Source organism: Phodopus roborovskii, unplaced genomic scaffold, assembly GCF_943737965.1.
Source record: "Phodopus roborovskii unplaced genomic scaffold, PHOROB, whole genome shotgun sequence".
Classification (NCBI taxonomy): Eukaryota; Metazoa; Chordata; class Mammalia; order Rodentia; family Cricetidae; genus Phodopus; species Phodopus roborovskii.
Window position 1 is genome coordinate 5,978,347 of NW_026126443.1, and position 27,966 is coordinate 6,006,312.

General features: G+C 38.9%; 1 protein-coding gene across 4 annotated transcripts in view; it reads left to right on the plus strand.

The window, feature by feature from the left end:
• The window catches only part of Fktn (fukutin), a 44,811-nt gene extending 17,420 nt beyond the window's left edge, over window positions 1-27,391 (plus strand). For 2 of the 4 annotated variants that reach the window (XM_051187814.1, XM_051187817.1), the window contains 4 exons: window positions 2,197-2,326; window positions 4,224-4,357; window positions 5,529-5,656; window positions 26,842-27,390. In XM_051187814.1, the coding sequence (XP_051043771.1) occupies window positions 2,197-2,326; window positions 4,224-4,357; window positions 5,529-5,656; window positions 26,842-27,055 (606 nt within the window). In that variant the 3' untranslated portion in view covers window positions 27,056-27,390. Of the gene's footprint in view, window positions 1-2,196; window positions 2,327-4,223; window positions 4,358-5,528; window positions 5,657-13,005; window positions 13,058-26,841 lie in introns of those variants that run through there. The other 2 variants (XM_051187815.1, XM_051187816.1) reach the window with 2 other exon arrangements.
• The last annotated feature ends 575 nt before the right edge of the window (window positions 27,392-27,966 follow it).

A 27,966-nucleotide genomic window follows, 5' to 3' on the forward strand; every position in this document is an offset into this window, starting at 1 on the left:
TGCTCTTCAGAGAACCTAGGTTTGATTCCCCACACCCACGTGGTAGTTTACAGTCATCTATAACTCCATTCCCAAGATCTGATGTCCTCTTCTTTCTGCCAGGGCTACCAGGCATGTACATAGTACACAGACATGTTTATACGCAAAATACCCATATACATAAAATAGTGAAAAAATTAAAGATTTTGAAAATCTGTGTAAGTGGTAACTGTTATAAGTTCAGGGAGGAATTGTTTTGCTTGGCTTTTTGTATTAGCAAATGTTGAACAGAAACACACTCATCTGTGTTTTCAGGGAAATCAGGATATTTCTCATAGCTTGGAGCTGAAACATGGTTTTGTTACTCAAAGGCATACTGAAGAAGAAAATGGCATATAAGGTCGAACAGGCTAGAAAGATTGTAGCATATTGGAGAAGGTACATTTTATTACTGTAGCATTACATGTAAAAAGAGGCTAGTGATGAGGCTAGACCAGTAGCCAAAGACCTGTGTCCCTGTTTTCCTAGGCCACTAGGCCAAGTTTATATTTTGTTTCATAGTGAAATACCATTGAAGACATTGTAATTTAAGAAAAACAGAGAGAGAGAGACCATTGACAGGGTTCAAACAGAGGGTTTTTGTTTTTTTTAATTAGGGGGAAAGAGTCACAGAAAGGGGAAAGGGGAAGGGGGAGACTGGCCTCCAGGGACAGGAGCAGCAGGAGAGAAGAAAGAGGGGCAGGGAAAGGAAGTGGAATGGAGAGAGAGGGGGAGAGAGAGAGAGAGAGAGAGAGAGAGAGAGAGAGAAGGATGGAAGGTGGGCAGGGCCCGATTAGTAGGGATCATGGTGAATGTGCACAGGTACTGCTCTCAGTGGCTGCAGCTGAGGGTATATCCTGTCAGAACCCCAAGGACAGGCCAGTACAAATGCCTGAATACTAACAGACTTCATGTTGTTTTCTTGTGCTTCAGAATAAAATGTAGTAAATCAGAAAAGTAAAATGACTAAGTAAAAGATAGCAGTACAAATCCTTATACTTTACAAAAGGGCTTTCATTCTGATCTGTAAAGTAGTTCTATAAAGCATGGTTATTATCTGTAAGTTATAAATGAGGACATTAATTACAGTGAAATTTGTTTCTTCCATTCTTTTGTTCATTTGTCAGATGTAGAGATATTGTTCTAGACACTGGGGTATTTGATTCAATACTCTCCTCTTAGAGTTTACACTCTTGTAAAATGATTTACCCATCCGAAAGGAAATGGATCTAGAGTCCAACTCAGATGGTCTAACTCAAAATGTGTCTTTCTGCTTAATTACCCAATCTCTAAAGACAAGTAAATAAGTGTGCATCTAAAACATCATTTAATCTATTTTGTTTAAATGGTGCTTCTAGTTCTGAAATTAGCTCTTGTTTTTCTTCCAACTGCCCAGCCTGCTAAATTCTGATGTACAGAGGAAACTGATAACACTTATAGTCTCATCATTGGGGAATCCTAGTGACTTATATGTCTTCCTCTTAAACTGGCTTCTCCTAGAATCTAGTTAAATTATTTTAATGTGTGACTAAGAAGTAACTATAAACTTTGATTTCTGGGTTTGTGGGGTATACGCATGTGTACTTGTGTGTAGATATGTGGGCACATTTGTGCACTTATGTCTGTGAGAACAGAGGTTGGAACTAGGTGTCTTCCTTTATTACACCTTCATTATATCCACTGTCAGGTACCCTGTACTCCTGCCCAATACACCCCTTTGTCATTTTCATGTCTTCTCATGTTTTATAACCCACAAATCCAATTAGTGCTTCTTATGTGCTTATGGGTGTGGGGCCCTGCACCAGGGCTTGGGCAAGTTAGCAGCAGCCTAAAACAGCTTCACCTTATTTTTTGAGACAGGGTCTCTCACTTAACCTGGAACTGATGGGTTCACTACACTGTCTGGCCAAGGATCTCCTGGATCTCTTTGTCTCTGTCCTCTCCCACCCTGACACCACAGGGGTCACAGACCCACATCAACACTCCAAACTTTTATTTGGATATTGAGAATTGTATATCAAGCACTTGACCCTACTGAGCCACCCAAGCCCCCTCACTTTGAATTTTGTACAACAGAAAAAAGATAGTGTTAATTTCCAAGTTCAATTCAGATATCATAGCAATGTTCCTAGCAGTTTAGGGATTGTTATAGTAGGTAACTGTTTATTAAACTTGCAGCAGTACCTTGACGATAATACTGTGGACGCCATGGCCTTTCGGAAGAGGGCAAAGGAATTACTGCAGCTAGCAGCGAAAACATTAAAGGAACTGGGGGTGCCCTTCTGGTTGAGCAGTGGAACTTGTCTAGGTAAAAATGCTTTACACTTATCTCTATCCCATCCTTTTGGCTTTAGGAGTGAGTGTTTGAAGTGACCAGGCATCAGTAATATTGGAAGTGTAATATTTGTAAGCAGAATAAACATTAATATATGAAGCAAAGATATATTGACTCCTTTAAAAATAATTGATGAAATATAAGATAGAATCTTTTTAAGACATTTATTTGTATTTTATGTGCATGAGTGCTCTATTTGCATGTCATTACAGCTGCAGGCCAGAAGAGGGCATCAGATCCCATTATAAATGGTTGTGAGCCACCATGTGGCTACTGGGAACTGAACTAGGACCTCTGGAAGAGCAGCCAGTGCTATTAACATCTGAGCCATGTCTCCAGTCCTATAAAATAGAATCATAAAGCCACTTGTATTTACTAGAAATTATAATGGGTACAGATTTACATCAGACATGTAGATTATGGTTGATTTTCAGTTAATACTTAAATTAGCCTTTTACTACTTCTCTCTCAAAGGTTATTATTGCTTTAAACTAAAATTTTCAGGAAACACTTTTAATGAGAGGAAGCTTGGCAGGCATGCTTTAAGGTCCTCTATGACTTTTCCAGGTCATTGAGATTATCACTGGTTAGACATCACTGTTCGCCTGAGGTGGGGAAAGATACTTTTTGTAGTTTTAAGCAGTGGCTGTTAGAATCTGGTAAAGGTTTCTTGATACGCCATTCATTATATCAGCTTCTTGGCCTTTAGAATTATGTAGATCCTTAAAATTGTTGGGCTTTTTTCTGTTCCTTCTTAATTATTTCTATAGTTGATTATAATTGTATCTGGTGGTTTGTTTGTTTGTTTTATTGTGGCTGTATTTAAACAAAAGTTAATTTCAGTTCAGCTTTTAAAAAGTTACAATAGATTTTATTTTCCAACTTAGGACACTGTGTGACTGAAAGAAAGTGCCTTAAATAATTATGCAGGGGCAACAGGTGTAGCCTGGGATTGGTGGCCATCCTATATACTGGGCTGTATGAAAGATGACATGCTTAGACGGGGTGAGGCACACATCTTTAATCTAATATAGGAGGGAGAGGCAGGAGGCTCAGAAGTTCAAGGCCATAATTCAAATTCAAATTCATAGCAAATTCAAAGCCAGTCTGGAATTCAAGAGACCCTGTCTCAACAACAAAACAGTAAAAGCATGGAAGGATACAGGGCAGGGAAGCTGGCGGGGAGGACTCGGGACTTACTAGTAAGGTTAGAGAGTAAGCTTTCTTAGGGCGTTGTTGAGACACCTAAGCAAGACGTAGATAACATGGGAAACACTGAGAAATGGCATTGGTGTAAACTGATTATCACATCTTAACCAGACCATTATGTGGCCCATCAGGTATGAGTTGTGGGAGCTGTTAAGTGCTATAGATTATAGACTCAGGAAAGCATATTAAGAGAATTAAATATTCTTAGCACATCTTAAAGCAGTCTCAATCATTAAACATTAATGATTAAACACTCTGAACAGCAATTGTTTAAGTAGATGGCCCAATTAACATATTGTTAAAGCTAATGATCTATTCAGAAATTATTATGTATCATGAAAACTTTTTTTTTTTTAAACATAGGATCTCACTGTGTAGCCCTGGCTGTTCTGAAACTAACTATGTAGAACAATCAGGTTAGCCTAAAGGTGTCAGCCACCATGACTGACTTCCTTAAAGCTCTTGAGGGAGCTGAGCACTCAGCCCAGGGGAACAGGGGTAGGGGGAAAAGAGGAGGGAGATTGATTCTTCAAAGTCACTAATATAACCAAGTTGTTGAGTTTGGGGTTTAACTTTTAAAAAATAACTTTGATAAATCACCCCAGCCTTAACCTTACGAAATGATAATCTAAATTTTTTTATCCCCCCCCCCACCTTGTAGGATGGTATCGACAGTGCAGTATCATTCCTTATAGCAAAGATGTCGACCTAGGAATTTTTATACAAGATTACAAACCTGATATTATTTTGGCATTTCAGAATGCAGGACTTCCACTCAAACACAAGTTTGGGAAGGTTGGTGACAATCAACTTAATTTCATAAATAACATGTCTCAGTTGTAAAGTTTACCTTAACTAACTTATACATAATTAAAGGTGTGGCAAACATAATTTTTATCACTGAGCACTTACCACATTTGGCTTATTATCCCTTAACATTTCTATACTACTTAAGGAAAAGCTCAAAAATATGACCTTATATTTATTAATAATGATGAAAGAAGGATCTTGGGCTTCTGTAAGTAAATGTATTGCCATTCTATCATGCCACGGTATAAAGTTAATAGAAAGATAGAATCCCTCCTGCTCTGCTTGAAGTTTCATTTTTTTTTTCTGAGTCATCTAATTAAATGCTCGCTTAATATTAGATGTCATAAAAATCAACACAGATATCCCATTGATTGCTAAGGAATATGGAGCCATGTTTAACAAATTCTTGAGTTTGGCTCACCTAGGCTAAGGTGAGTAACTTCCTTAGAGACTAACATGGGCAAGGCACTGTGGCTGAGATGAACTCTGGACATTTGGATTGCTCTTCCAAAAGCCCATGATCCTTTGTGATAATCCTTCTCTTAATTTGTTCCCAGGAAAGTAGTATCCTGAAAAGCAAGTCTAAAGTATTCATTCCTGAAAAATTACTTTTTCCATCAGAAGTAATCATTCTAATTTATTTTTTTTTAAAGTTTAATATTTTCTGAGATCAAAGCAGAAGGTTTAGTCATTCAGTAGATACTTGCCAAATGTTGTTGTCTGGCATTGTGCTTTGCAGTGGAACATACAGATGGATACGTTAGTGCTCGTCCCCTTGAGGGTCACATAAATTACTATGTGATGCTGTTGAAGTCACATGCACTAAGTCCCATGTGAACGTTACTTTTAGGATAAGTTCCCTTTTTTTTTTCCTCCTTTAGTTAGAAGGGGGCTCTGGAATGCGGTACTTCAATATGGTACTTCAATTTTCCCTTCAGGCAAGTTATCATGAGGCATTTACTCATGAATTGTCATCAGTTTAAGAAACATTATTTTATATGTATTTAAGAAAAGCTAATATAGTATCCCACTTTCACAGGGATTTAAGTTTAAAAACATGCATACAGGCTTACTACATAAAACCTTTTTCTTTATTTAAAATACGAAAATGTATTCCTGTTGTTTCTGTCTATGAAGGTTTTCATTTTCCTTATAGGTAGAAGACAGCTTGGAACTATCCTTCCAGGGAAAAGATGATGTAAAACTTGACATTTTTTTCTTCTATGAAGAGACTGACCATATGTGGAATGGAGGCACTCAAGCCAAATCAGGAAAAAAGTTTAAGTATGAACCAGATAAGTACTCATTAAAAGGGGCAATGGGAGTCATTTCAGAAAGGAGAAAGGGACACCCCCACAGCTCCATCAGCAGCTAATATGCTCTCAGCTTACCCAGAGTCTAGATGTCCTGGGAAGTTCTCATGAGAACTCGCTAGAGGATGGTCTGAGGAAAGGAAGTATCGCCAAGGCAGGTCAACCAAAGAAGTCATGTTGAGTTACCACAGCTAACTTACAATGCTATTTTCCTTGGGTTCCTCCCATCTTCCTAGGGTCCCTGAGTCTTCACCTGAAGACTTTAAAGGAAATTTGTTCTGAAGGTTTGAGAGTTATCTAAACCTTTTTTTTTTTTTTTTTGAAAATTATAAACTGTCCCCCAATTGACTCTGATCCTAGAATGTACTCTTTAAACTTTTGTTAATTATAAAAACTACTTTGTGGGGCTGGAGAGATGGCTCAGCAGTTAAGAGCACTGACTGTTCTTCCAGAGGACCTGGGTTCAATTCTCAGCACCCACATTGTTACCAGCACTTTGCCACTAGCCTGCTCCCATAGCCGCATCAGCCCCAAATAACACATAGAGAAACTGTATAAACTGTGAAACTGTTGGCCATTGGCTATGGTTTCTTATTGGCTAGCTCTGACTTAACTATTAACACATTTTTCTGTTAATCTAAGTATTCCCACGTGGTCTTGGCTTACTGGGAATGCATCCCCTTTGCCTGCTATATCTCTAACACCACATGGCAGCTCACAACTGTCTGTAACTCTAGTTCCAGGGGATCTGATATCTTCATCCCAATGCACATAAAATAAAGGTTAAGTAAATTAAAAAATAAACAAAAACTACTTTTCTTTATAACTACACACTCAACTGAGTAGAATCTGACTATAAGATACATAGAAATAAAAATTCAAAAAAAAGAAATGGACCAGTGAGATGACTTGCCTCACTGGTCCAACTAACCACCTTAGTTGGGTCATTGAGGTCCTACATGGTGGAAGGAAATACCAGTTCCCACAAATTGATCTGAGTTCCTCACATACAGCATGCCATACCCACCTATACTTGTACATATGCAAATAAATTAAAAGTAATTCAAAAATTTAAATGTACTTAGAAATAAGTAAATCAATGACTATATGTGGGTCTTAGTTTGGGTTACTATTGCTTTGATGAAACCCTAATGCAAAAACACAAGTTGGGGAGGAAAGGGTTTATTTGACTTACACTTATGAATTGTAGTCCATCATTGAAGGATGTCAGGACTGGAACTCAAAAAGGACAGGAAGCTGGAGGCAGGAGCTAATGCAGAGGCCCTAGAGGGTGCTGCTTACTAGCTTGCTGATCATGGCTTGCTTATTCAGCTGTTGTTCTCTCATATATTATATTCCAAGTACAGGTTCCCCTCCCTCTCCACCCCCACAAGTCTCTCCCTCTCCTCCCCTTCTCCCTAGGTCTACCTCCATTCCATCTCCCCTCAGAACAGAGTAGGCCTCCCAGGGACATCAACCAAACAGGACATAACAAGCCACAATAAGACCAGGCACATACCATTACATCAAGGGTGGACAAGATGACCCAGTAGGAGGAAAAGGGTCCCACGAGCAGGCAAAAGAGTCAAACACCCCAAGTCCCACTGTTAGGAATCCCACAAGAACACCAAGCTACTCAGCCATGACATATATGCAGAGGGCCTAAATCAGATCCTACAGGTTCCCTGATCTCAGCAAGCTCCCAGTCAGTTGATTCTGTGGGTCATGGTTTCATGGTGTCCCTGACCCCTCTGGTTCCTCCGATCCTTCTTCTCCCTCCTCCCCAGGACTCCAGGACCTCTACATAATGTTTGGCTATGGATTCTGCATCTGCTCTCATCAGTTTCTGGATGAAGTCTCTCTGGTCTCTTTGATGCGGATTCTGCTAGGCTGTGGTCCCAGAACACTCTGCAGGCAGGACGGGCTGTAGGTTGAAGGTTTTGTGTCTGGATCAGTATTCCAATCCCTCTACTTGAGGCTTTTCCTGGTTACAGAAGATGGCCGCTTCAGTCTGTTCCTCCCATTACTAGGAGTCTTTCTTTGATTGGGTCACTCTCATAGATTCCATAGAGTTTCCATTGTACTAGGTTTCTACCTCACCCCCAATATACCCCCTTTCAGAATACTCACTCATTCATTCAATGTTTTCTCCCTCTCTCCCCACGCCTAATCCCTCCTGTTCCCAACCCTGCTAACCTGCAGTTCCCAACCCCCAGTCCACCTGCAAAAATCTCTTCTATTTTCCCTTCCCAGGGGAGATCTTCCTTTCCCCCTTAGGCCCTCCTTGTTACTTAGCCTCTCTGGATCTGTGGATTATAGCATGATTATCTTTTATTTTATAGCCAATAACCACTTATAAATGAGTACATATCATGCTTGTCTTTCTGGATCTGAAATCTTTCACTCAGATGATTTTTTTCTAGTTCCATCCATTTGCCTGAAAATTTCCTTACATCGTTGTTTTTAATAGCTGAGTAATACTCCATTGTGTAAATGTACCACATTTTCTTTATTCATTCTTTGGTTGAGGGACATCTAGGGTGTTTCTAGTTTCTGGCTACTATGAATAGAACTTCTATGAACATAGTTAGCAAGTGTCCTTGTAGTATGGTGGAACATACTTTGGGTATATTCCCAGGAGTACTGTACCTAGGTCTTGAGATAGATAAGTTTCAATTGTCTGAGAAACCACAGTATTGATTTCCAAAGTGGTTGTACAAGTTTGTACTACCATCAGCAATGGGAGAGTGCTCCTTTCTCCACATCCTCTCCAACATGAGCTGTTACTTATATTTTTGGTCTTAGCCATTCTGACAGGTATAAGATGGTATCTCAGAGTTATTTTGATTTAAATTTCTGTGATGGCTAAGGATGTTGAAACTTTCCTTAAAACTGTTTCTCAGCCATTGGAGATTCCTCTGTTGAGAATTCTGTTTAGATCTCTACCCTATTTCTTAATTATTTGGCTTATTGATGCCTAGTTTCTTGAGTTCTTCATAGATTTTGGATACTTGTCCTCTATCAGATGTGGGGTTGGTGAAAACTTTTTCAAATTCTGTGGCCATTTTGTCCTATTAATGGTGTCCTTTACCGAAGCTTTTCAGTTTCATGAGGTCCCATTTATTAAGTGTTGGTCTTGCTGCCTGCACTATTGGTGTTCTGTTCAGGAAGCTGTCTCCTGTGGCAATGCATTCAAGACTATCCCCTACTTTTTCTTGTATCAGGTTCAGTGTATCCACACACAGATGCAGCAAAGAAAGAGAATGACAGACCAATATCCCTTATGAACATTGATGCAAAAATACTCAAAAAATAGTCACAAATGAATCCAAGAATGGGCATCAAAAGGATCATCTACCATAATCAAGTAGGTTTCATCCCAGAGATGCAAGGAAGGTTCGACATATCTGCCAATGTAATCTACCATGTAAACAAAGTGAAAGAAAAAAAAAAAAAGAAAGAAAGAAAATTTCATGATCATCTCATTAGATACTGAAAAGGCCTTTCAGAAATCCAGCACCTCTTCATAATACAAGTATTGAAGAGATCAGGGATAGTAGGGAAATATCCAACCATAACAAAGTCAGCCTGGTTTCTTAGAGAACACAGAACCTCATGCCCAGTGATGGCCTCACCCAGGATGGGCCAGGGCCTCCCTTGTTATCACTAATTAAGAAAATGCCCTACGGGTTTGGCTATAGCCTGATCTTATGGAGGAACTTTCTTAATTGAGGTTCCCTGCTCTCAGGTGACTTTAGCTTTGAGTCAAGTTAACATAAAACCGTCCAGCACAATAAGTAACAGTTATAGTTAAGTGAATGAGGGTGTTGAAAATGTTTACAGCTTATTTATTTAAAATATGGTAGGAATTCCAAAATTAGCATATAGTGAGTTTTTTCCTTATAAGACAGTGCCGTAGAAATTCAGATCATAGAGCCAGCTTTTAAATCCCACTATACTTGTTACAAAAGCTGTTGCCTTCAGCAATTTTTTATATAACTTTTTTATTTAAATTTGAAACAAACTTGTTTTACATTATCAACCTCAGTTCCCACACCTCCTGACCTTTTCCCCCACCAACGCCCATCCCATCCCCTTTCTGCTCCCCAGAGAGGGTGAGGCCTTCCATGGGGAGTCTTCAAAGTCTGTCATATCATTTGGAGCAGGGCCCAGGCCTTCCCCCATGTATCTAGGCTAAGGGAGTATCCCTCTATGTGGAAAGGGCTCCAAAAATCCATTCATGTACTAGGGATAAATACTGATCCACTACCAGAGGCCCCATAGACTGCCCAGTCCTCACAACTAACGCCACATTCAGGGAATCTGGGTCAGTCCTAGGCTGGTTTCCCAGCTATCAGACTGGAGGTCATGAGCTCCCCTAGTTCAGGTCAGCAGTTTCTGTGGATTTCTCCAGCCTGGTCTTGATCCCTTTGCTGATCATTCCTCCGTCTACAATGGATTCCAAGAGTTCAGCTCAGTATTTAGCTGTGGGTGTCTGCTTCTGTTTCCATCAGCTACTAGACAAAGGCTCTAGGTGGCATATAAGGTAGTCACCAATCTCATTATCTGAGAAGGGTATTTAAGGTAGCCTCTCCACTATTGCTTAGATTGTTAGTTGGGGTCATTCTTTTAAATCTCTGGACATTTCCGTAGTGCCAGTTTTCTCTTAAAACCTATAATGGCTCCCTCTATTATGGTGTCTCTTTTCTTGCTCTCCTCTATTCTATCCCTGACTCAATCTTCCTGCTCCCTCATGTCCACCTTGGCCCTCCTCTTCTCCCTTACTCCCTCTCCCCTCCCCCCATGCTCTGTTAGCCTGTGTCTTTTTATGGTCAAATTAAGACCATTAATATTGAGGGATATTAATGGCCATTGATTGTTAATTCTTGTTTATTTTGGATTTGGTGATGGTGGTGGTATTATGTGTGGATCCCCCCCCCCATTTTTCTTTTGTCTGTTGATAAAGTGGGATTATCTATTACCTATGTTTTTGTGAGTGTAGTTGACTTCCTTGGGTTGGAGTTTTCCTTCTAGAACTTTCTGTAGGGCTGGATTAGTTGGTAAGTATTGTTTAACTCTGGTTTTGTCATTGACTGTCTTGGTTTCTCCATCTATAGTGATTGAAAGCTTTTCTGGGTATGGTAGTCTGGGTTGGCATCCGTGATTTCTTAGTGTTGGTAGAATATCTGTCCAGGACCTTCTGGCCTTCAGAGTTTTCATAGAGAAGTCAGATGTAATTCTGATAGGTTTGCCTTTATATGTTACTTGGCCCTTTTCCTTTGCTGCCCTTAATATTCTTTCTTTATGTTTGGTGTTTTGATTATTATGTGGCAAGGGGACTTTCTTTTGTGGTCCATTCTATTTGGTGTTCTGTAAGCTTCTTGTACTTTCATGGGCATGTCTTTTTTTAGGTTGGGAACGTTTTCTTCTGTGATTTTGTTGAATATATTTTCTGCACCTTTGAGTTGAGTTTCTTCTCCTTCTTCTATACCTATTATTCTTAGGTTTTACCTTTTTCACAGTGTCCCATATTTCCTGGATATTTTATGTTAGGGATTTGTTGGACTTAAGATTTTCTTTGGTCAATGAATTTATTTCTCCCAGTGTATGTTCAACATCTGAGATTCTTTCTTCCATCTCTTGTATTCGGTTGGTTATGTTTGCATCTGTAGTTCCTGATCATTAATCCAGTTTTTCTATTTCCAGAATTCCCTCAGTTTGTGTTTTCTTTATTGGCTCTATTTCAGTTTTCAGGTCATAGGCTGTTTGAATTGTTTCCTTCATCTGTTTGATTTTTTTTTTTTTTCTTTCTTGGCTTTCCTTGCTTTCTTTAAGAAATTTATTGATTCTTTGCATTTTTTGGTTTGTTTTTCCTTCCATTTCTTTTAAAGAATTTTTTTCATTTCTTCTTTTAGTGTCTCTATCATCTTCATGAAGTTGTTTTTTAGGGTTGATCTCTTCTGCTTCATCTGTGTTGGAATGTTCAAGTCCTGCTGGTGTGGGGTCCCCAGACTCTGGGGATGTCATATTGATCTTTCTGTTGTTGACTGTGTTCTTAGACTGTCATCTACCCATCCCTTCTTCCAGTGCATACAGGTGGGGTCTCTCCCTCTCCTGGTGAGTACGGGACCAAGGTTCTCTTCCAATGGGTGCAACCAGGTCCAATACTCCCATGGCTCTCCTTGTCCAGTGGGTGGAGGTGGGACTAGGGCACTGGCAGACTGCGGATGGGCTGGTCTGCTGGGACAGGTTACCCTGTGCACAGTCCCCAGTCCTCAGGAGGCTCTGAACAAGATACCAGACTTCATCCTTCAGCAATTTTTTATTTAACTTCTCTACATAAGGTTTCTCAACTTCAAAGTGGAAATATTGGACATTGTCATACAGCCTTGTTTTAAGGATTAAAATATTATTGTATAAAATGTATTTTAAGAAGCCAGGCAGTGATGGCACATGCCTTTAGTGTCAGCACTTGGGAAGCAGAGGCAGTGGGAACTCTGTGAGTTCAAGACTAACCTGATCTACAAGAGCTAGTTCCAGGACAGGTTCCATACAGAAACCCTATCTCGAGAAACCAAAAAAAAAAAAAAAAAAAAAAAAAAAAAATAAGGGTGTCAAGATGTGCCAAGATGTACTGGATGCTATTAGCTGGTATTAATACCACTACAGTAATAGGGTGTTGCAGGGGCATGATCCCTTTATTATTCTTGTGAGAAATTTAGATTAGATGCCATCTAATCAGCTCAGTATGAAGTTGCTATACCTGTGTTTTGCGATTACATGTAAACATGTCAGTCTTTTGTCTTAAATTTCTAACAAGAGTGATTTTCTTCTTCTCATTGGTGTGATCTGAAAACATAATCCTCAAGAGAAGTGTTCATTTCAGGCGCCACAGTTGTGGGTAGAGACAACTTTCTTTCACTCCCACTGCTCTTTATGGTAGCAGTGTTTGGGAGGTGTGAAGTTCTCTGACTAACGGGAGAAATGAGCAGCAAGGGAGCTGTCTGGACAGATGGTGTGCGTCCCAGATTTCCTACCATGTTACTGTGACCTTAAAAGGCAGAGAAAAGAACAGGGGAAGGCTGTGTGGAGCCTTTTCTCTGGAAGACTTCCCCAGCCATATGCCATTGTCAGCACTATTTACTTTAAGGAAATACAGGATTTATCCTGTCATTTCTGAAGGGGAGGACCTAAAAGTTAAAACTAGTATGAGGGTTCTTTAAATTTTATAATACTGTTTTTTTGTTTTCGTAAACCCTTGTGTTGTTCATGCTGAGAAAACGCTAAAACTATAGAGTGTTTAATTTTTTTTTTTTTAAGGAGGGAAACTCCATGGAAATGCTTGTCTTCCCACTGATGCTTTCTCTGATTGATACCTTGCATTCCAAGATTTACTAATAATTTTACTGTTAACAGCAACTGTAAAGAGGTAGTGACAAGCATGTCTGCTAGGTACACTCCTGTGAATATAGCTTTAGATAACCCTGTATTACGCTCTGAATTAAGTATCCTTATTTCCATCTCAGGCCTGAGGAAGTTAAAGCACAGTGATGTGAAGCAACTTGGCCATGGGCCATTAATGACAGTGCCACAACTTAAACTCAGACTTGTTTGACTCTGGCCTGAATATATGAGTTAATAGCCTAAATGAGTTGATCCATGTGAAGTATTTAGAACAGTGTCTGGCACCCTGTTAAGTACATGTCAGTATTGAATCCTGCTTCTATTACCACCTTCCACACATGCTGGCATGATTAGTTACCCATTGGGTGAGCATGCTCTTCCCATGTAACATTCTGTCTCTTCCTTCTTTAGTTCCCATTAGTCTTATAAAGATATATGTTCTGTAACTGTTTCATTTTCAGAGGTTGTCTGTGTTTTTCATATTTGCTTTTCATCTATAGAGTCCAGATCACCAGTTGAGTGATGACAATATAAAAGAGTTTTTTTGAGGGGTGGTAGAAGGGAGGGAATAATCTGTTTGTGTGTGTGTGTGTACCTAATAAGCTTTATTATATATTCTAATATATTCAGTGGAATGTACAGGAAAAACTGCCTTAGCCCAAAGTTCATGTGAGAAGATTTTCCTTTTTAAATTTTTATTGGCACACATTTATTGTACATAGTAATGGGTTTCATAAAGGCATTTTGTTTCAAACATGTTGTGTACTTTGGTATGCCCCATAAAGCTTTTCTAAAGAAAACATTTAATTGGGATGGCTCACTTGCAGTTTCAGAGATTCAGCCCTGTATCCTGGCAGGGAGCATGGAGGCGGCATGCGAGCAGGCACAGTGCTAATTAAGTAGTCCTATATCTTACAGGCAACAGGTAGTTGACTGAGACTCCCTGGGTGGTATGCTGAGCAGAGAAAACCTCAAAGCCTGCCTCCACAGTGACACACTTCCTCCAGCCAGGCCATACCCACACAAACAAAGCCACACCTCCTTATGAGATTATGGGGGCCAATTACATTCAAACCACCACATTCTACTCCCTGGCCCCCATAAGTTTGCAACTATCATAATGCAAAATGCATTTAGTCAATTTCAAAGTACCCATAATCAACAATGTTTAAAATCCAAAGTTCAGAGTATACATTACCATGCCAAAACACAGGGAAGGAAGCATAGTGAGGAAATACTGGACCAGAGCAAGACCAAAGACCAGCTGGGTAAACTCTGACCTCTTCATCTCCATGTTTGACGTCAAATGCTCTTTAGATCTCCAGCTCCATTCAGCTCTGTTGGCTGCAACACACTTCATTCTCTTGGGCTGGTTCCACTTCCTATGTCAGCAGCTCTCCTTGGCATGTTTCCCACCACTCTGGCCTCTCTAACATCCGGGGATCTCCAAGGCAATCCAGGCTTCAACTTCACAGCTTCACACAATGTTCTCTCTAGGTCTCATTCAGGGTTACCCCCGTCACATGCCTGACCTCAGAGGTTTTCTTTAGGAGCAGAAGCAAATTCCATAACCTGGTATTTTGTTGTTGTTGTTTTATTTTGTTTTTTTATCCTTAACTCTAAAGCCAGAACCATGCGGCCAAGTTCTGCTGCTTTCTGGGGCTGGAACATAGACCCTCATTCAGTTACCACTGTCTTCCTGCTCCTACTAGTATGGCCCATTAAGCAGCACTTAAAGCATCCCACTGCTTTCCTAACCCAAAGTACCCAAGTCCAAATTCCTCCAAACAAAAACATGGTCAGGCCTATCGTAGCAATACCCCACTTCTGGTACCAACTTCTGTTTTAGGTTTCTATTGCTGTGAAGAGACACTATAACAACAGCAACTCTTATAAAAAATAAAACAAAACATTTAACTGGATGACTCATTTACAGTTTCAGAGATTCAGTTGATTATCATGGTAGGGAACATGGAAGCATCCAAACAGACACAGTGCTGAAGAAGTAGCTAAGAGTCCTATATCTCGTAGGCAACAGGAAGTTGATTGAGATACTGAACAGTATCCTGAGCATAGGAAACCTCAAAGTTTCCTCTTATAATGACATACTTCCTCCAACAAAGCCATACCCATTTCAACAAAGCCACGCCTCCTAATAGTGCCACGCCATATGAGATTATGGGGGCCAAGTACATTCTAACTACTACATACATATAATTGTATGTGCCCATATAAAATCTGGGATCCAAAAATGAGGGTTAATAAGTGATATTTGTCTTCATGTATTACCACATTCATGAGTCTGGTTAATTCCACTTCATATGATGATCTCCACTTGGCCATTTTCCAGAAAAGGACACAATTTCATACTTCTTTATGACTGAATAAAACTCCATTATGTGTGTAAATACCACAATTCTTTATCTAGTCAACTGTTATCAGACACCTAGGCTGATGCCATAGCTAGGCTATTAAGATGAATACTGCAGTGAACACAATGTGCACATATTTGTTCAGCATAATTGACTTAGAGTGCTTTGAGTATATATCCAGAAGTAGGGTCATATAGAAGCCACTCAGGAGGCCTATGACTTGACAACAGTGGTTCTGCGTGAAACTTCAAGCTTTGAATAAAGAAACAGTTGAGTAATAGCCTATAGAACAGGAAAAAGAAACAAAAAACAAAACAAAATAAAAAAAATTGCTTCTGTACGTGTGACAGAGTGTGACAGAATACAGAATATCTACAATATATAAAGAATTCAATAAGCTAAATACCAAAACTCAAACAACTCAGTCAGTAAATGGGCTAATGAAATAAGAAGACAGGTCTCAAAAGATGAAGTACAAATAACTGATAGATATCAAAATTGTAAATTAAAACATCACTGGTATTTCATCTCACTCCACTCAGAGTGGCTATCATTGGGAAAACAAAGAATTCTAGGAAGGATGCAAGGGAAAGGGAACTCTGCTGCACTGTTGGTGAAATGTCACTATGGAAATATAGAGGACCACTCCTTTTTAAAATGAAACTTGTTCTTTGACCATTTTGTATTGTATATAATGCTATTTTCTCTTACCTTAATGCTGTCTGGTTACTCTCTTATCTTCTACCACTGTCTGTCAGCCCCGGTTCCCTACAACTGACTTTTCCATATTCATGACTATTTTTTGTTGTTGAGTATCCCACAGATTTACCGAGAGCCTATGGCCCTCTGTGTGGCCATGCATTCGGAACTATCATTGAGAATCTGCTGGATTCATCTGCATACTATGCAGTGCATACTATATCTCCCTCTCTCCCAGAATCATAGTTGCCAGTAGTTCAGCCATAAGTGTATGCCCCATGTTCATAGCTGTTCATAGCTGGCTGATGAGTAGGTCTGACCTATATAGCCAGTGCCAGTAGGCACAGCTGCTGTCAGCTCACAATTGCCATGACTGTGTGGTCTTTAGAAAATGGCATCTCATAGACCTTCTCCCTACTTTCCATCAGAGCCCACTTTTTTTTTTCTCTATACGGTTAGTATACCAAATTCACTCTCATATTGTAAATGTTCCTTATATGAAAACAGTGTTGAGATAATACAGCTACTGCTATCTCCCCAACAGGGAATTTTTTTAATGGTCAGCATAGCAATTGTGCCTGCTACTAACTGTGGCTCCGCCATCACTGCCCCACTACTCAGGCTGAGGGCCAGTGGGACTTCTGCATCCCACTGAACCCAACTCTGCCACTTTGGCCAAATGTAGTTTTTAACAAGTGCCTTATCATTTTATTTCACCCATAAAGACTAGGAAGTCAGATCCTGGGGTGAAAACCTACTACCTCAGAGAGGCCAAGAAGCAACCAGCTGACCTTCCTTCTTGGCCAGCCACTCCACAAGAGAGCCTCCCTTCTGCCATCCCAAAAGACTACCAGAAGTCCCTCCCTACTACTTCCTGTGCCTTTCTCTACCCATTTTCCAGACTTCCTCTAACTCTCTATGGCTACTTCCTGTCAACTAGTAGCTGGCTCCATATCTTGGCCCAAGTTTCTATTTAATTAATGCAAATTTGGAATTCACAGTGTGATCTTTATTTATTTGGTTAGTTGTGGTAGATCCTTGTAATGTCTTATGTTTGCTCTTTAGCTAGATCTTCAAAGAATTTTGACTTGTCCTTTGTAGACAACACTCCAATCCAAGTGTAGTTCCTATGCAATTTATTACTTCATTTTTTTAATTATTTATTTTTCTCCATACTAAAGATACCGATACAAATGTATTTTAGTTCCTGCTCTCAGTGAGATGATAATGTAGACCATAAAATAGATGTAGCAATATTCTGTAAGCAAAAAATAAAGTTACAGAACTGTGTACAATATACCATTGAGGTTCTTGTCAAAAACCAACAAGGAAGCCTGGCTTAAAATAGAGGAGTTGGTTAGGTAGACTTGGGAGGAATATGGAGGAAGTCTAATGATAGATTTATTTCATTGCTTCTCTGCTCTGATTATTCCAATAACTTTAACTTAAAGTTTTCTAACTTAACTTTCTAGACAGCTATTCTTTGCCTATTTTTCCATTTTACTGACAAGCAAAATATAATGATTTATTTAATAAACAAAATATACAATAGCTTACATCTAATAAGAAAATAATTAACAAGCAAAATATAACTTCTTGCATGTTTATATACTTAGATTTTGACACTGCCTAGTATATGATAGTCCATATTCAAGGATTATAAACAGTGATTACTTGTTTTTCAAGTCACTATAAGTAGTGACTTAAGTGATACTATAGAAATAATATGTATGAGGATGGCTTCTGACCTTTAAATACTCTGCTGATGATTGGCACTGGAAAATCCTGTTTCCATTATTTTTTGAGCTGCTGGTCCCCTGTGAGCCCAAACCACCTACTATGCTGCAATTAATTTCTTTGAAAACAATACTGTTGTCCTTTTTGTCACAAAAGCAGATTTGTTTGCATCTATTTGTAACTAAGTTATGTAGCAGTAGAACTAACCCTAATGTGATTTAAGCCGAAGCAAACTCTCAAACTTTTATATAATACCTAAATTAAACTTTTATGAATAAATAACATTTCTTTTTTAAAAAAAAAAAAGGTGTCAAGAATGTGTAATCATTATTACAATAGGTGAGAAAGGGAGCCTAGGGCTGGAGAGTTGGCCCAGAGGTTAAGAACATAGGCTGCTCTTCTAGAGGTCCTGAGTTCAATTCCCAGCAACCATATGGTGGTTCACAACCATCTGTAATGAGATCTGGTACCCTCTTCTGGCCTGTAGGCATACATACAGGTAGAACACAGTATACATAATAAATAAATTTAAAAAGAAAGGGAAAGGGAGCCTAAATTTGGTCAATGCATGCTATATGCATGGACTGTGTTAATATGTACATTAATTAACATGTATTAGTGAAAACACAAAGCAAAAAAAATAGGGTTATATTACATATCATTACAAAGAAATGCAATTCTGCTGCATTTATTATGTAGTATCCCCGTGCTAAGCCCCATTTCTATTGAATTAATGAATACAGATGGAGAAATAAAACGGTTGTGATATATATTGCCAGATTGTCTTCCCAAAAAAATTATTAAATATTTTAATAGTTAACCAGCAGTAAATAATACTGTTATATTACTGAATTTCACATTGTAGTTATGGTCATTGTGAAACTGATCATTCCTTTGAGTCTTTTCTCCCCATGGCTTCTCGTTAATGTAAGATATCTATCATAAAATGGAATCAGCTATTGGTGAGAGGTTTCCAGATTTATTAACTGACAGCTATTCCAAAAACCATAGGTTCTTTAGTCCTACAGACACATATTTCCCCCTACATTTAGTTTACACTTCAAAATGAAATATTACAGTGCTTTAGATTATACCATTTTAATTGTCAGTTAAGCACTATGTGAAACTTATGTATTTATGGTTCTCAAACTGGGTGGCAATGGAGGTAGAGCAATGCTTTCACAGGGGTCCTCTACAATCATCAAACGTATCTGATATTTACATTACAATTAATAACGAGCAAAATTAGAGTTGTGCCATAGCAATGAAATAATTTTATGGTTGGGGGTCACTACAACATGTAGAACTGTATTAAAGGGTCACAGCATTAGAAAGGTTGAGAACCACTGCTCTATATGTAAACTTCATATGAGTGTGATTTTAGGATAGTGGCCCCAGGAAATCTGTTAGCTCTGGATTCAAGTCTAAAATCTGTATTTTGTGCGCCTTAAGTTTCTGAGTTTTAGATTTCTCCCCTATGAGAAGAAAATAACATTGTGTCCTTTTCAGAATGTACTATTGCTTAGATTACATACTGCATAGTCATCTGGTTTAGGACTTAGGACAGAATGGGTTTCAATTCTTTTTAATTCCTAGAATGCTGATTAGGATGGTTCAGTATCATGTAGCAATTAGGGAGAAACGTTGTTAGTGTGTTAAAGTCTACCAGATATTAAAGGAAGGAATGCAGATTTATAATACACACTGAGAGAGGGATGGATTGTAGACATACAGAGAATAGGGGGAGTGCTGAGTAAGAGTTGAGCTAGCACAATTTAAATGGATGCTGTTGAGTGGGGAACTGTTAGTAAGTTACCTTGGAGTTGACCATAAGAAAGAAAATTAATTTAGTATAGAGGTGACACCAAGGTCTTGGTGTTAAGCTACAGGCATACAGCACTGATTTTTTTTTTTTTTTTTTTTTTTTTTTTTTTTTTTTGTTTGTGTGTGTGTGTGTGTGTGTGCATAAAATAGGGGTTGTGTAGTCATGGGATATGTATATTTCACCTTAAGGATCCTGCTTAGGGGTTGCTCTCCATGGTACTGTACATGGCCATCACTTCCCACTTGCTGCTCATTTTGGTCAGCACTTGATAGTCTCTTTAATTTTCAACCATACTGTAGATTTAATTTCCACTTTTCATATTTATTGACCATTTAGATGCTCTGTTTTGTGAGAAACTTATAAAATATCTTTCTGGTTTTCTTCTGTTTGAGTTGTCAGTCCCTTTCTTACTAACTGTAGCTTCTATGTATGTACTAGAAACATCTTCCAATTTGTACTTTGTTCTTGCACTCCTAATAGTAACTTGCTCACTGAAAGTTCTTAGTTTTAATGTAATTCTGTCTATCAGTCTTTATGTTCAGTACCTTTGGTGTCCTTTTTACAAAATATTTTCCTATTTTGAGATAATCTAGGTTGTCTTTTAGACCCTTTATTGTTTTCTAAGTAACAGAAAGTAAAATTTAAGTTTAAACTCCACATTTTATTTATACATATTAGGTTTTGTTGTTTGTTTGTTTGTTTGTTTGTTTGTTTGTTTTGCTGGTGTTTTCTTTCTGTTGTAAGAGCCAATTCAGTGTATCACATTACATTTAGACTTCTTGACTTTTGACCCTGGATTTTAGTCCAAGATTCTAAAAATCACACTAGTATTTCCAGGTTATGGTCCATCATTACATGTTCCAGCCCTGCTGAGTCAAAGTTGCGTTCACTGTGAAATTCGGTATCTCTGTAGAAATGACTGCTCTTCCTTCCAAGTTTCCAGTGATCTCCCCTCCCTGAGCTCTTTCCTTCATGGTTTTTAGAGTACTTTGCTAATTATCTGTCCTAAGTCAGTCTTGATAAACTATTAGGCTGACTGAGACCTGATGACAGGTGACACTCGGATAATGGTTTGATCCAGTCTGGTATCTTTGGACAATTTAAGCAATAGACTTGAATCATCCTGGTTATTTTCAGTCATTCTGATTCTCACGAAGTTAGAGTTTGGGATAGAGTGGACCCCCAGATCCAGAGGCTGATGCCACACTCCTGTGGTTATAGCTCTCAGGAAACACATCTGTCTCTGCAGTACTTACAGCTGCAAAGCTAGCAGGCAGATATGAATCATGTCTTTAAATGAGTATAACTAAAGCATTGACTTTTCTAAAATGATCTCATTCTCTGCTCTATTTATACCTTCATATTTTGCGACATTCCGATTATATATCATAGGTCTCCCTAATTGAATCTCCAGACAGCTAGTGAGGATTGGGTGTAAGATGAGAGACTGAGGGGGAACTTGAAGAGGCAGTTTCTTCTAAGGTGAGCTTTGGTTTCTAAAGAGAAGGTTTTACTATAAAACTTTCATGTGAAATAAAAATTGTATTTTTAAAACTTGGTATTGGGTATTTTGTTATTTAAACATAACTCTGTAGCATGCTAACTTGTTAGTATCTGAAGAGATGTAGAGATGTGTCCACTGTAAGTCTTATGTTCAGGTGTTAACAGTTTGTTTTGGATTGGTTTTTTTGTTTGTTTGTTTGTTTGTTTGTTTGTTTTAATTTTTTTGAGACAGGATTTCTCTATGTAATCCTAACTGTCCTGGAACTCACTATGTGGACTAGGATATCCTTGAACCTGAAGATCCATCTGCCTCTGCTTCTCAAGTGCTGGGATTAAAGTTGTATGCCACAACTACCCAACTGACAATTTTTTGAAAAGATACATGGCAGTATGTTGTAACTTTGGTTTTTCAAGAGTTGAGTCTAATTCTTAGATGAGTGTGTAGGGGCAAGAATGTTAAACATAAACAAATTTGACAATGGAAAGTATAAAAATGTCTTAAGCCTATTATATATTAATGTAGAAGGTTAAGGAAGATTGAAAGCCTACAGCCTATCAAAAGAGCATCAGGTATACCTTAATATAATACAGGCCAGAAGATGAAACACTAGAGTCCTTTAAATCCTATCAACTTTTAATGTTAAATATAATTAAGTCATGCTCAGGTGTGAGTTAAAAATAATGACATTTATAAATACAGAAAGGCTAAGGCAGTTTAAGCCTCACAGATCTATACACACAGACATGTTAAAGAAGCCAGAAGGGACACTGGGGAGGTGGTCCAGTGGTTAAGGCATTTACCGTGCAATCAAGAAGAGGAAAAAGACCAAAAGAGTACCCAATTTAAAGATATTTTTATCTGTGGGAACTTTTAAATATTCTTTATTAAAATGGATGAAAAAGGAAATTATAGTGGAAAATGTGCTTTGCACTGAGATAATGAATGTAAGCTGGGCAATGGTGGTGCATGCCATTAATCTCAGCACTCAGGAGGCAGAAGCAGCCAGGTATCTGTGAGTTTAGGCTAACCTGGTCCACGCAGACAAGAATCAACTAAAAAAAGACAGCAATAGCCTATACCCAGTCAAGAAACTGAAATAATAACCAGAAAGTCTTTCCCTTTCTTTTCCCTTGCAGAAGATACCAAGACCATCATGGTTTTACAAAGAATAAACTGTCCCTCATGTCTTCACACATAAGTTTACTGCAGGAGTCAGAGCCTGCTTCTAAACCCAGGAAGAGAGCAGCTTAGCCAGTAAATGCATGAGACTCAGCAAGCCTGCACACTGACTGCCCCAGAGTATTTTTAAGAAGGGAAATGGCACTGTGACAGCATGCTAAGAGTAGTTTCATATGGTTTCCTAGTGCATGTGCAGGATTGAAGCGAGCACTTGCCTGTGCACAAGGCCTCATTTTCCATCTCCAGCACTGCCACAAGGGTGGAGAAGGGGGAGGGGTTGATTGAATTGGTGACATAAAAAACAGAAACTCCCATAATTAACCAAAGTCCTTTTAAAAGAGAATTTGAATTAAAGGGGATACAGGATTTCCTTGGTTTGATGAAGGGAAGATAATGAAAATCTAGAGTGAGCTTCATGTTTAATGGTGAAACTTCAGAGGCTTTTCCATTACAACCAGAAGAAGCAGTGTGTATTGACTGCTCCTGTTAAATAGCACCCCAGTGTTTAGGCCCTGGAATAGCAGATAAATTGGGAAGTTAAGCCAATGTAAGATGCTAATGGGAATAAACTGTGCTTTGAGAGAAATTCAGTGGGGGGCATTGAGGCTGAGCTCTTGTGACTACAATGTGTAGTCACACAAATGGTCAGGTCAGTTGTCGTCGATGGCTTCTGTCTCGCTTAGCCTCCTTAATTAGCGCCAGTAAACACACTGTTCTACAGTACTAGGAATACTTCCTTCTCATTTAGCAATTGTGTTCAAAGATTGTGCAATTAAACTGACAAAATTGTTCTAACCACCACAAAGTGGCTTTATTGGTTTTAAATTTTTGGAAAGAAAACAAAAATATCCTACTCTAGCTCACTCTTCAATCTAGCAACTGTTCTAACTGCTGTTTTAGGCAAAAGTAGAATGAAGTGAAGTGGTACGAGTTAGAAAACAGATGGGAGGATTTTTTGAGATAGTAAGATCTCTTACATTTGAATCCTAATTTAGGGTGCCCTAGTCTAAATTTAAATCTGTTCCAGTTTTGGATCTCTTCCTAAGGCTTTAAAGTACAGACTGCTCTGCCAGATTCAATCATGGCTTTTAAATCCAAGGTAACACTGAGAGATTTAGTACCAGTCATTATTTACTGGTAACCCAGGCAAAGCCCACGCATGTGCTATTCTGTGTGACTCACTGTCCCCTTCCTCTCCATGGTCTCACTTTACAATTGCTTACCACATTTTATGGATTGTTTATCTTTCCTATTCTGCTGGGAAGCCAAGATACTCTTGTTGAATAGATTGAAAATGAGTAGAGACATGAATCACAGAGAGTCTAGGGATTTGTTTAGGAACAAAAGGTAACATTAGAGTTGAATTGTTTTCATGTAGTTTTCACATTGTTCCTATACTTTAGTGTTTAGGGTTTGCTCTTAGATTCTTCTTCTCTGTTCCAAGCATGGCTTTTATAGTCTGTAGTATTCTTCCATGTGTATCCTAAAGCTGTTGTTTTTCTCTCTCAGCTTCGATGAGACTAAAGGTTAATATTTAAGGGAGAAGCTTCCTGCTTGCTGTTACTAGGTAAATCATGTCTGCCTCGATTCAGATTTATTGTGTCAACCTGACAGGATGGGGCAGGTGGACATTCTGCTGACCAGCAAGTGATTGTGGGGTTGGAGGCTGATGATGGATGGATGGATATGTCTCATGACAAATTAAGTCATTCCATGGACATGAGTGTGCAGGGTAAAACTGGGACCAGCAGATGGTGGGTCTAAGCAGTATCTGGTTTCTGTCTCAGCTATGAGATTTTCTGAGGCTGTTTTTTCATAGATGTCAGCTGGGACTGTCCACTAACTGCAGTACCCACTGGCTTTTGCAGTGGATCTGTTACTTTTTTTAGAATTTCTTCAGACTCACTTTCATGTATGGCTTTATATTTGCTTAGTGGTAAAATAAGGTATTCAAAAGCAGAATCCACTCTTGGGATTTGCTTGGTGGTAAAACATGATAATCAAATATAGTAAGATCCCTTTCTCCAGTTCTCGACTCTCTCCTTAATTCTCTGGTATACTAAACTTCTGATTCCTATTGGGATTAATTTGGGATTAATTACTGAAAGTTCTTCATGAGTTACAAAGGAAAAAAATTCCTTATTGAAAATCCAACACAGAATATAGAGTTATGTAACTTAAAATAGGCCTGCTGCTTTTAACTTTCCTTTGTAATATATCAGATAAAATGTATTTAACCCAAAGGATCTATTTAAATATTTTTGAGACAGTCTTTTTTTTTTAAAAATTTTTTTCTCAATACTTTCCTTTGTTTTCATAAGAAAATTAAGTTGTGCATGAACCTCAGAAATGGAAAACTAGCATAGCTTTGCAATTTAGTTTTTAGAAAAAAGCCTGAGTATAAGGGGTAGTGGTCTCATCACTGTATTGAAGGGGGAAAATGTTGAAATTGAAGGTATGGTAGTGAAAATATAGGATGTTCTACAGAAAGTAATGAACATATGGTCATTTTGATATTAAGAAATATGATAGTCAATTATGACATATTCCTTAAGGTGTCAAAAGGCATAAAGAATACATTTTGTATCTTTCACAAAAAGTTTTGAGAAAAGAAAGTATGTGTGAATACAAAGAAGGGGGTGGATTTTTATACAGATGATATTGTCAGTGTAACATCAGATAGAATATCTTTTCCTACTGCAAACATCAAATTTCCCATTTAAATAATTTTGATGTGTGAAGTCCACAGTGGAAGTGTACTCAGTTCATGGTACTCAGAACTCTACAATCTTGCAAACCTGGATCTGGTGGCATGAATTCCCACTCCACATCCTTAGCTCCAGGTAGCCCCTATTCTGCTTTCTATTTCTATGATTTTTGAAAACCTATTTTATCTCTTATAAGTGGAATTACATGGAATTTGACCTTCTTTGACTGATTTACTGTGCTTAGAATTGCAATCTCAAGACTCTTCCATGCTGTAGAAGGTGACAGGTTTTCCTCCTTTGCTTTGGACTATAACATTCTCATGTAAACACTGCTGTATTTTAACAATCCATTCATCTATCTATGAGTAGTTTGACTGTTTCTCCCTCTCTGATATTGAAAATAATGCTGGGACAAACATGTCCTGAATATTCTGCTTTAGCTGCTGTCAGATATGTATTCAGATATGGGCTGGTTTCTATGGCTGTTCGATTTTATTTATTTATATATTTATTTGTTTGTTTGTTTATTTTAAAACAATCTTTTCGCATTTTTCATACCAATCCCAGTTTCCACTCCCTCCCCTCCTCTTGCTCTACCCTCCTTTCTCCCATCCTCTCCTCCCATGTGGAGTCAATGAAGTCTGGCACATCACTTTGAGGCAGACCAAGGCCTTCCCCTCTGTATCTAGGCTAAGCAAGGTATCCCTCCAAAGAGAATGGGCTCCAAAAAGCCAGTTCAAGCACTAGGGTCAAATCCTGGTCCCACTGCCAGTAGTCCCACAGACTGAACAAGCCACATAACTGTCACCCACATTCAGAGGGCCTCGTTTGGTCCTATGAAGGTTACCCTGCTGTCAGTCCAGAGTCAGTGAACTCCCACTAGCCCAGGTCAGCTGTTTCTATGGGTATCCCCAAAATGGCTCTTATTATTGCTCCTGCTTCTCTTCAACTAGACTCTGGGAGCTGGGCCCAGTGCTTAGCTATGGATCTCTGCATCTTCGTCCATCAGTTGCTGGATGAAGGTTCTATGATGAGTAATTCAGATAGTCATCGATCTGATTACAGGGGAAGGCCAGTACAGGCACCCTTGAGACACGGTTTTATGTAGATCAGGCTGCCCTAGAACTCACTATATGACTGAAGCTGGACTTGAACTACTGACCCTCATTCCTTCCCCTCCCAAGAGGCTTAGAGATGTTCTTCAGAATTTAAGAGGAAAGAGAGATAGAAAGTACAGTTTATTGTCCATAGAGTGGAGGAAAAACCTAGAGGACACTGTTGGAATCAGTCCATATCCCTTGGAACACCAGATTGTACAAGAAAAGAAAATGACCATTTCCTCCATCTTTTGGAAACATTATGACATCTCTTTCCCCAGGTTTCCCAACAAAGTTCCAGGGCTGACTTTGATTTGTCTAATTGTGGTGTGTTCTCATCTCTGAAGTGATCACTGTAACTTATTAACCAGGCCTGGGTTAGGTTTCAGTTGGTTTGCTTTGTATTTTTTCTCATCTCTGGGGCTTATAGATGGGATTAGCTCCCCTTCAGTGAATACAGAGTAGGAGAGGAAGACCAGGGTGTAAGCCCCGAAAGAAGAAAGGGGTGCTGAGTAGCTAAAAAATAAATGCCAACTCTCTCCCCAAATCTGCTTACTAGGAAAGGGCTGTCCCTCCCCAAGAGTTGGATTATTTGGCCTAATGCTCCCTGCTTGCCCTGGTTTCGCTGCAGGTACCTTTTTCCCAAGTTCACACTGTGTTGGACTGAGTTTGTAGACATGAAAGTCCATGTGCCCTGTGAAACTGTTGACTACATTGAGGCCAACTATGGTAAGACCTGGAAGATTCCTGTCCAGACATGGGACTGGAAGAGCTCACCTCCAAATGTGCAGCCCAACGGGATCTGGCCTATTTCTGAGTGGGATGAAGTTATCCAGTTGTACTGAGAATACAAAGTTAAGGAGGGACATTTCCCAAAAAGAAGATGGGTAACTGTTTAAAGTGCTGCTGTCTTTTCACCTCACATGAGAGCCAAAGAAGATAAATGACAAATTTGAAGACAAAAATGTTCTAACTCATGGGCCATCTAATTAGCTCTGCCATTTGGCATTTATTGAGGAGTTTATTCACCAGGTAAAATGCTAGGTGATTCTGGTGGACAGGCAGAGATGGATGAGCAAATGCCTGCCTCTCTTGTCATATCTGTAAGCACTCCCGTTTGCTTTTAAGGGAGTCTCCCCGCCCTCTGAAGAGCTGATGTCCACTAAGAGGTATCCCATAATGAATCTTAAACTGTTAAGCAATATGTATACTGGAAAGTGAGCTCATCAGACAACACTAAGGAAGGGTACATTAGTAAGGAATGATTCATTCCTGCCTGCCCTTGAGATTGAAGCTGCTATGTTAGTGCCACTCTTTAAGATTAAAGAACAAGAGTTAGTTCTTCAGTGAGTGGTTTAGACTTTGTGTAACATAGAGAAAGATGGTGGCAGACTCATTTTACAAGCATTGTGATCCACAGTTGGCTAAAGCACAGCGTGGTTTATAAGGGAAGATAAGAGCTAATTTCAAGTCTTATCAAGACATATACTATTTTCATATTTGAACTGGGAAGTTGGTGCCTGTGTGATGCGTAAGTTTCCGACATCATAGGAATATCTTCACTGACCTGCATTTTTTACTTGTTGATAAGTCACTCAGTCCTGCTGTCTGAAAGTTGTGATTTTGCAAAGCTTGCTCTCCTTATTTCATTCTCAATCACTCCTAGATTTAAAAGAGAGGATGTATTCATGATATTTTCATATTTTCTGAACTTATAACTCTTCTGTAATTAATTTTAATATTGACACTAAATACT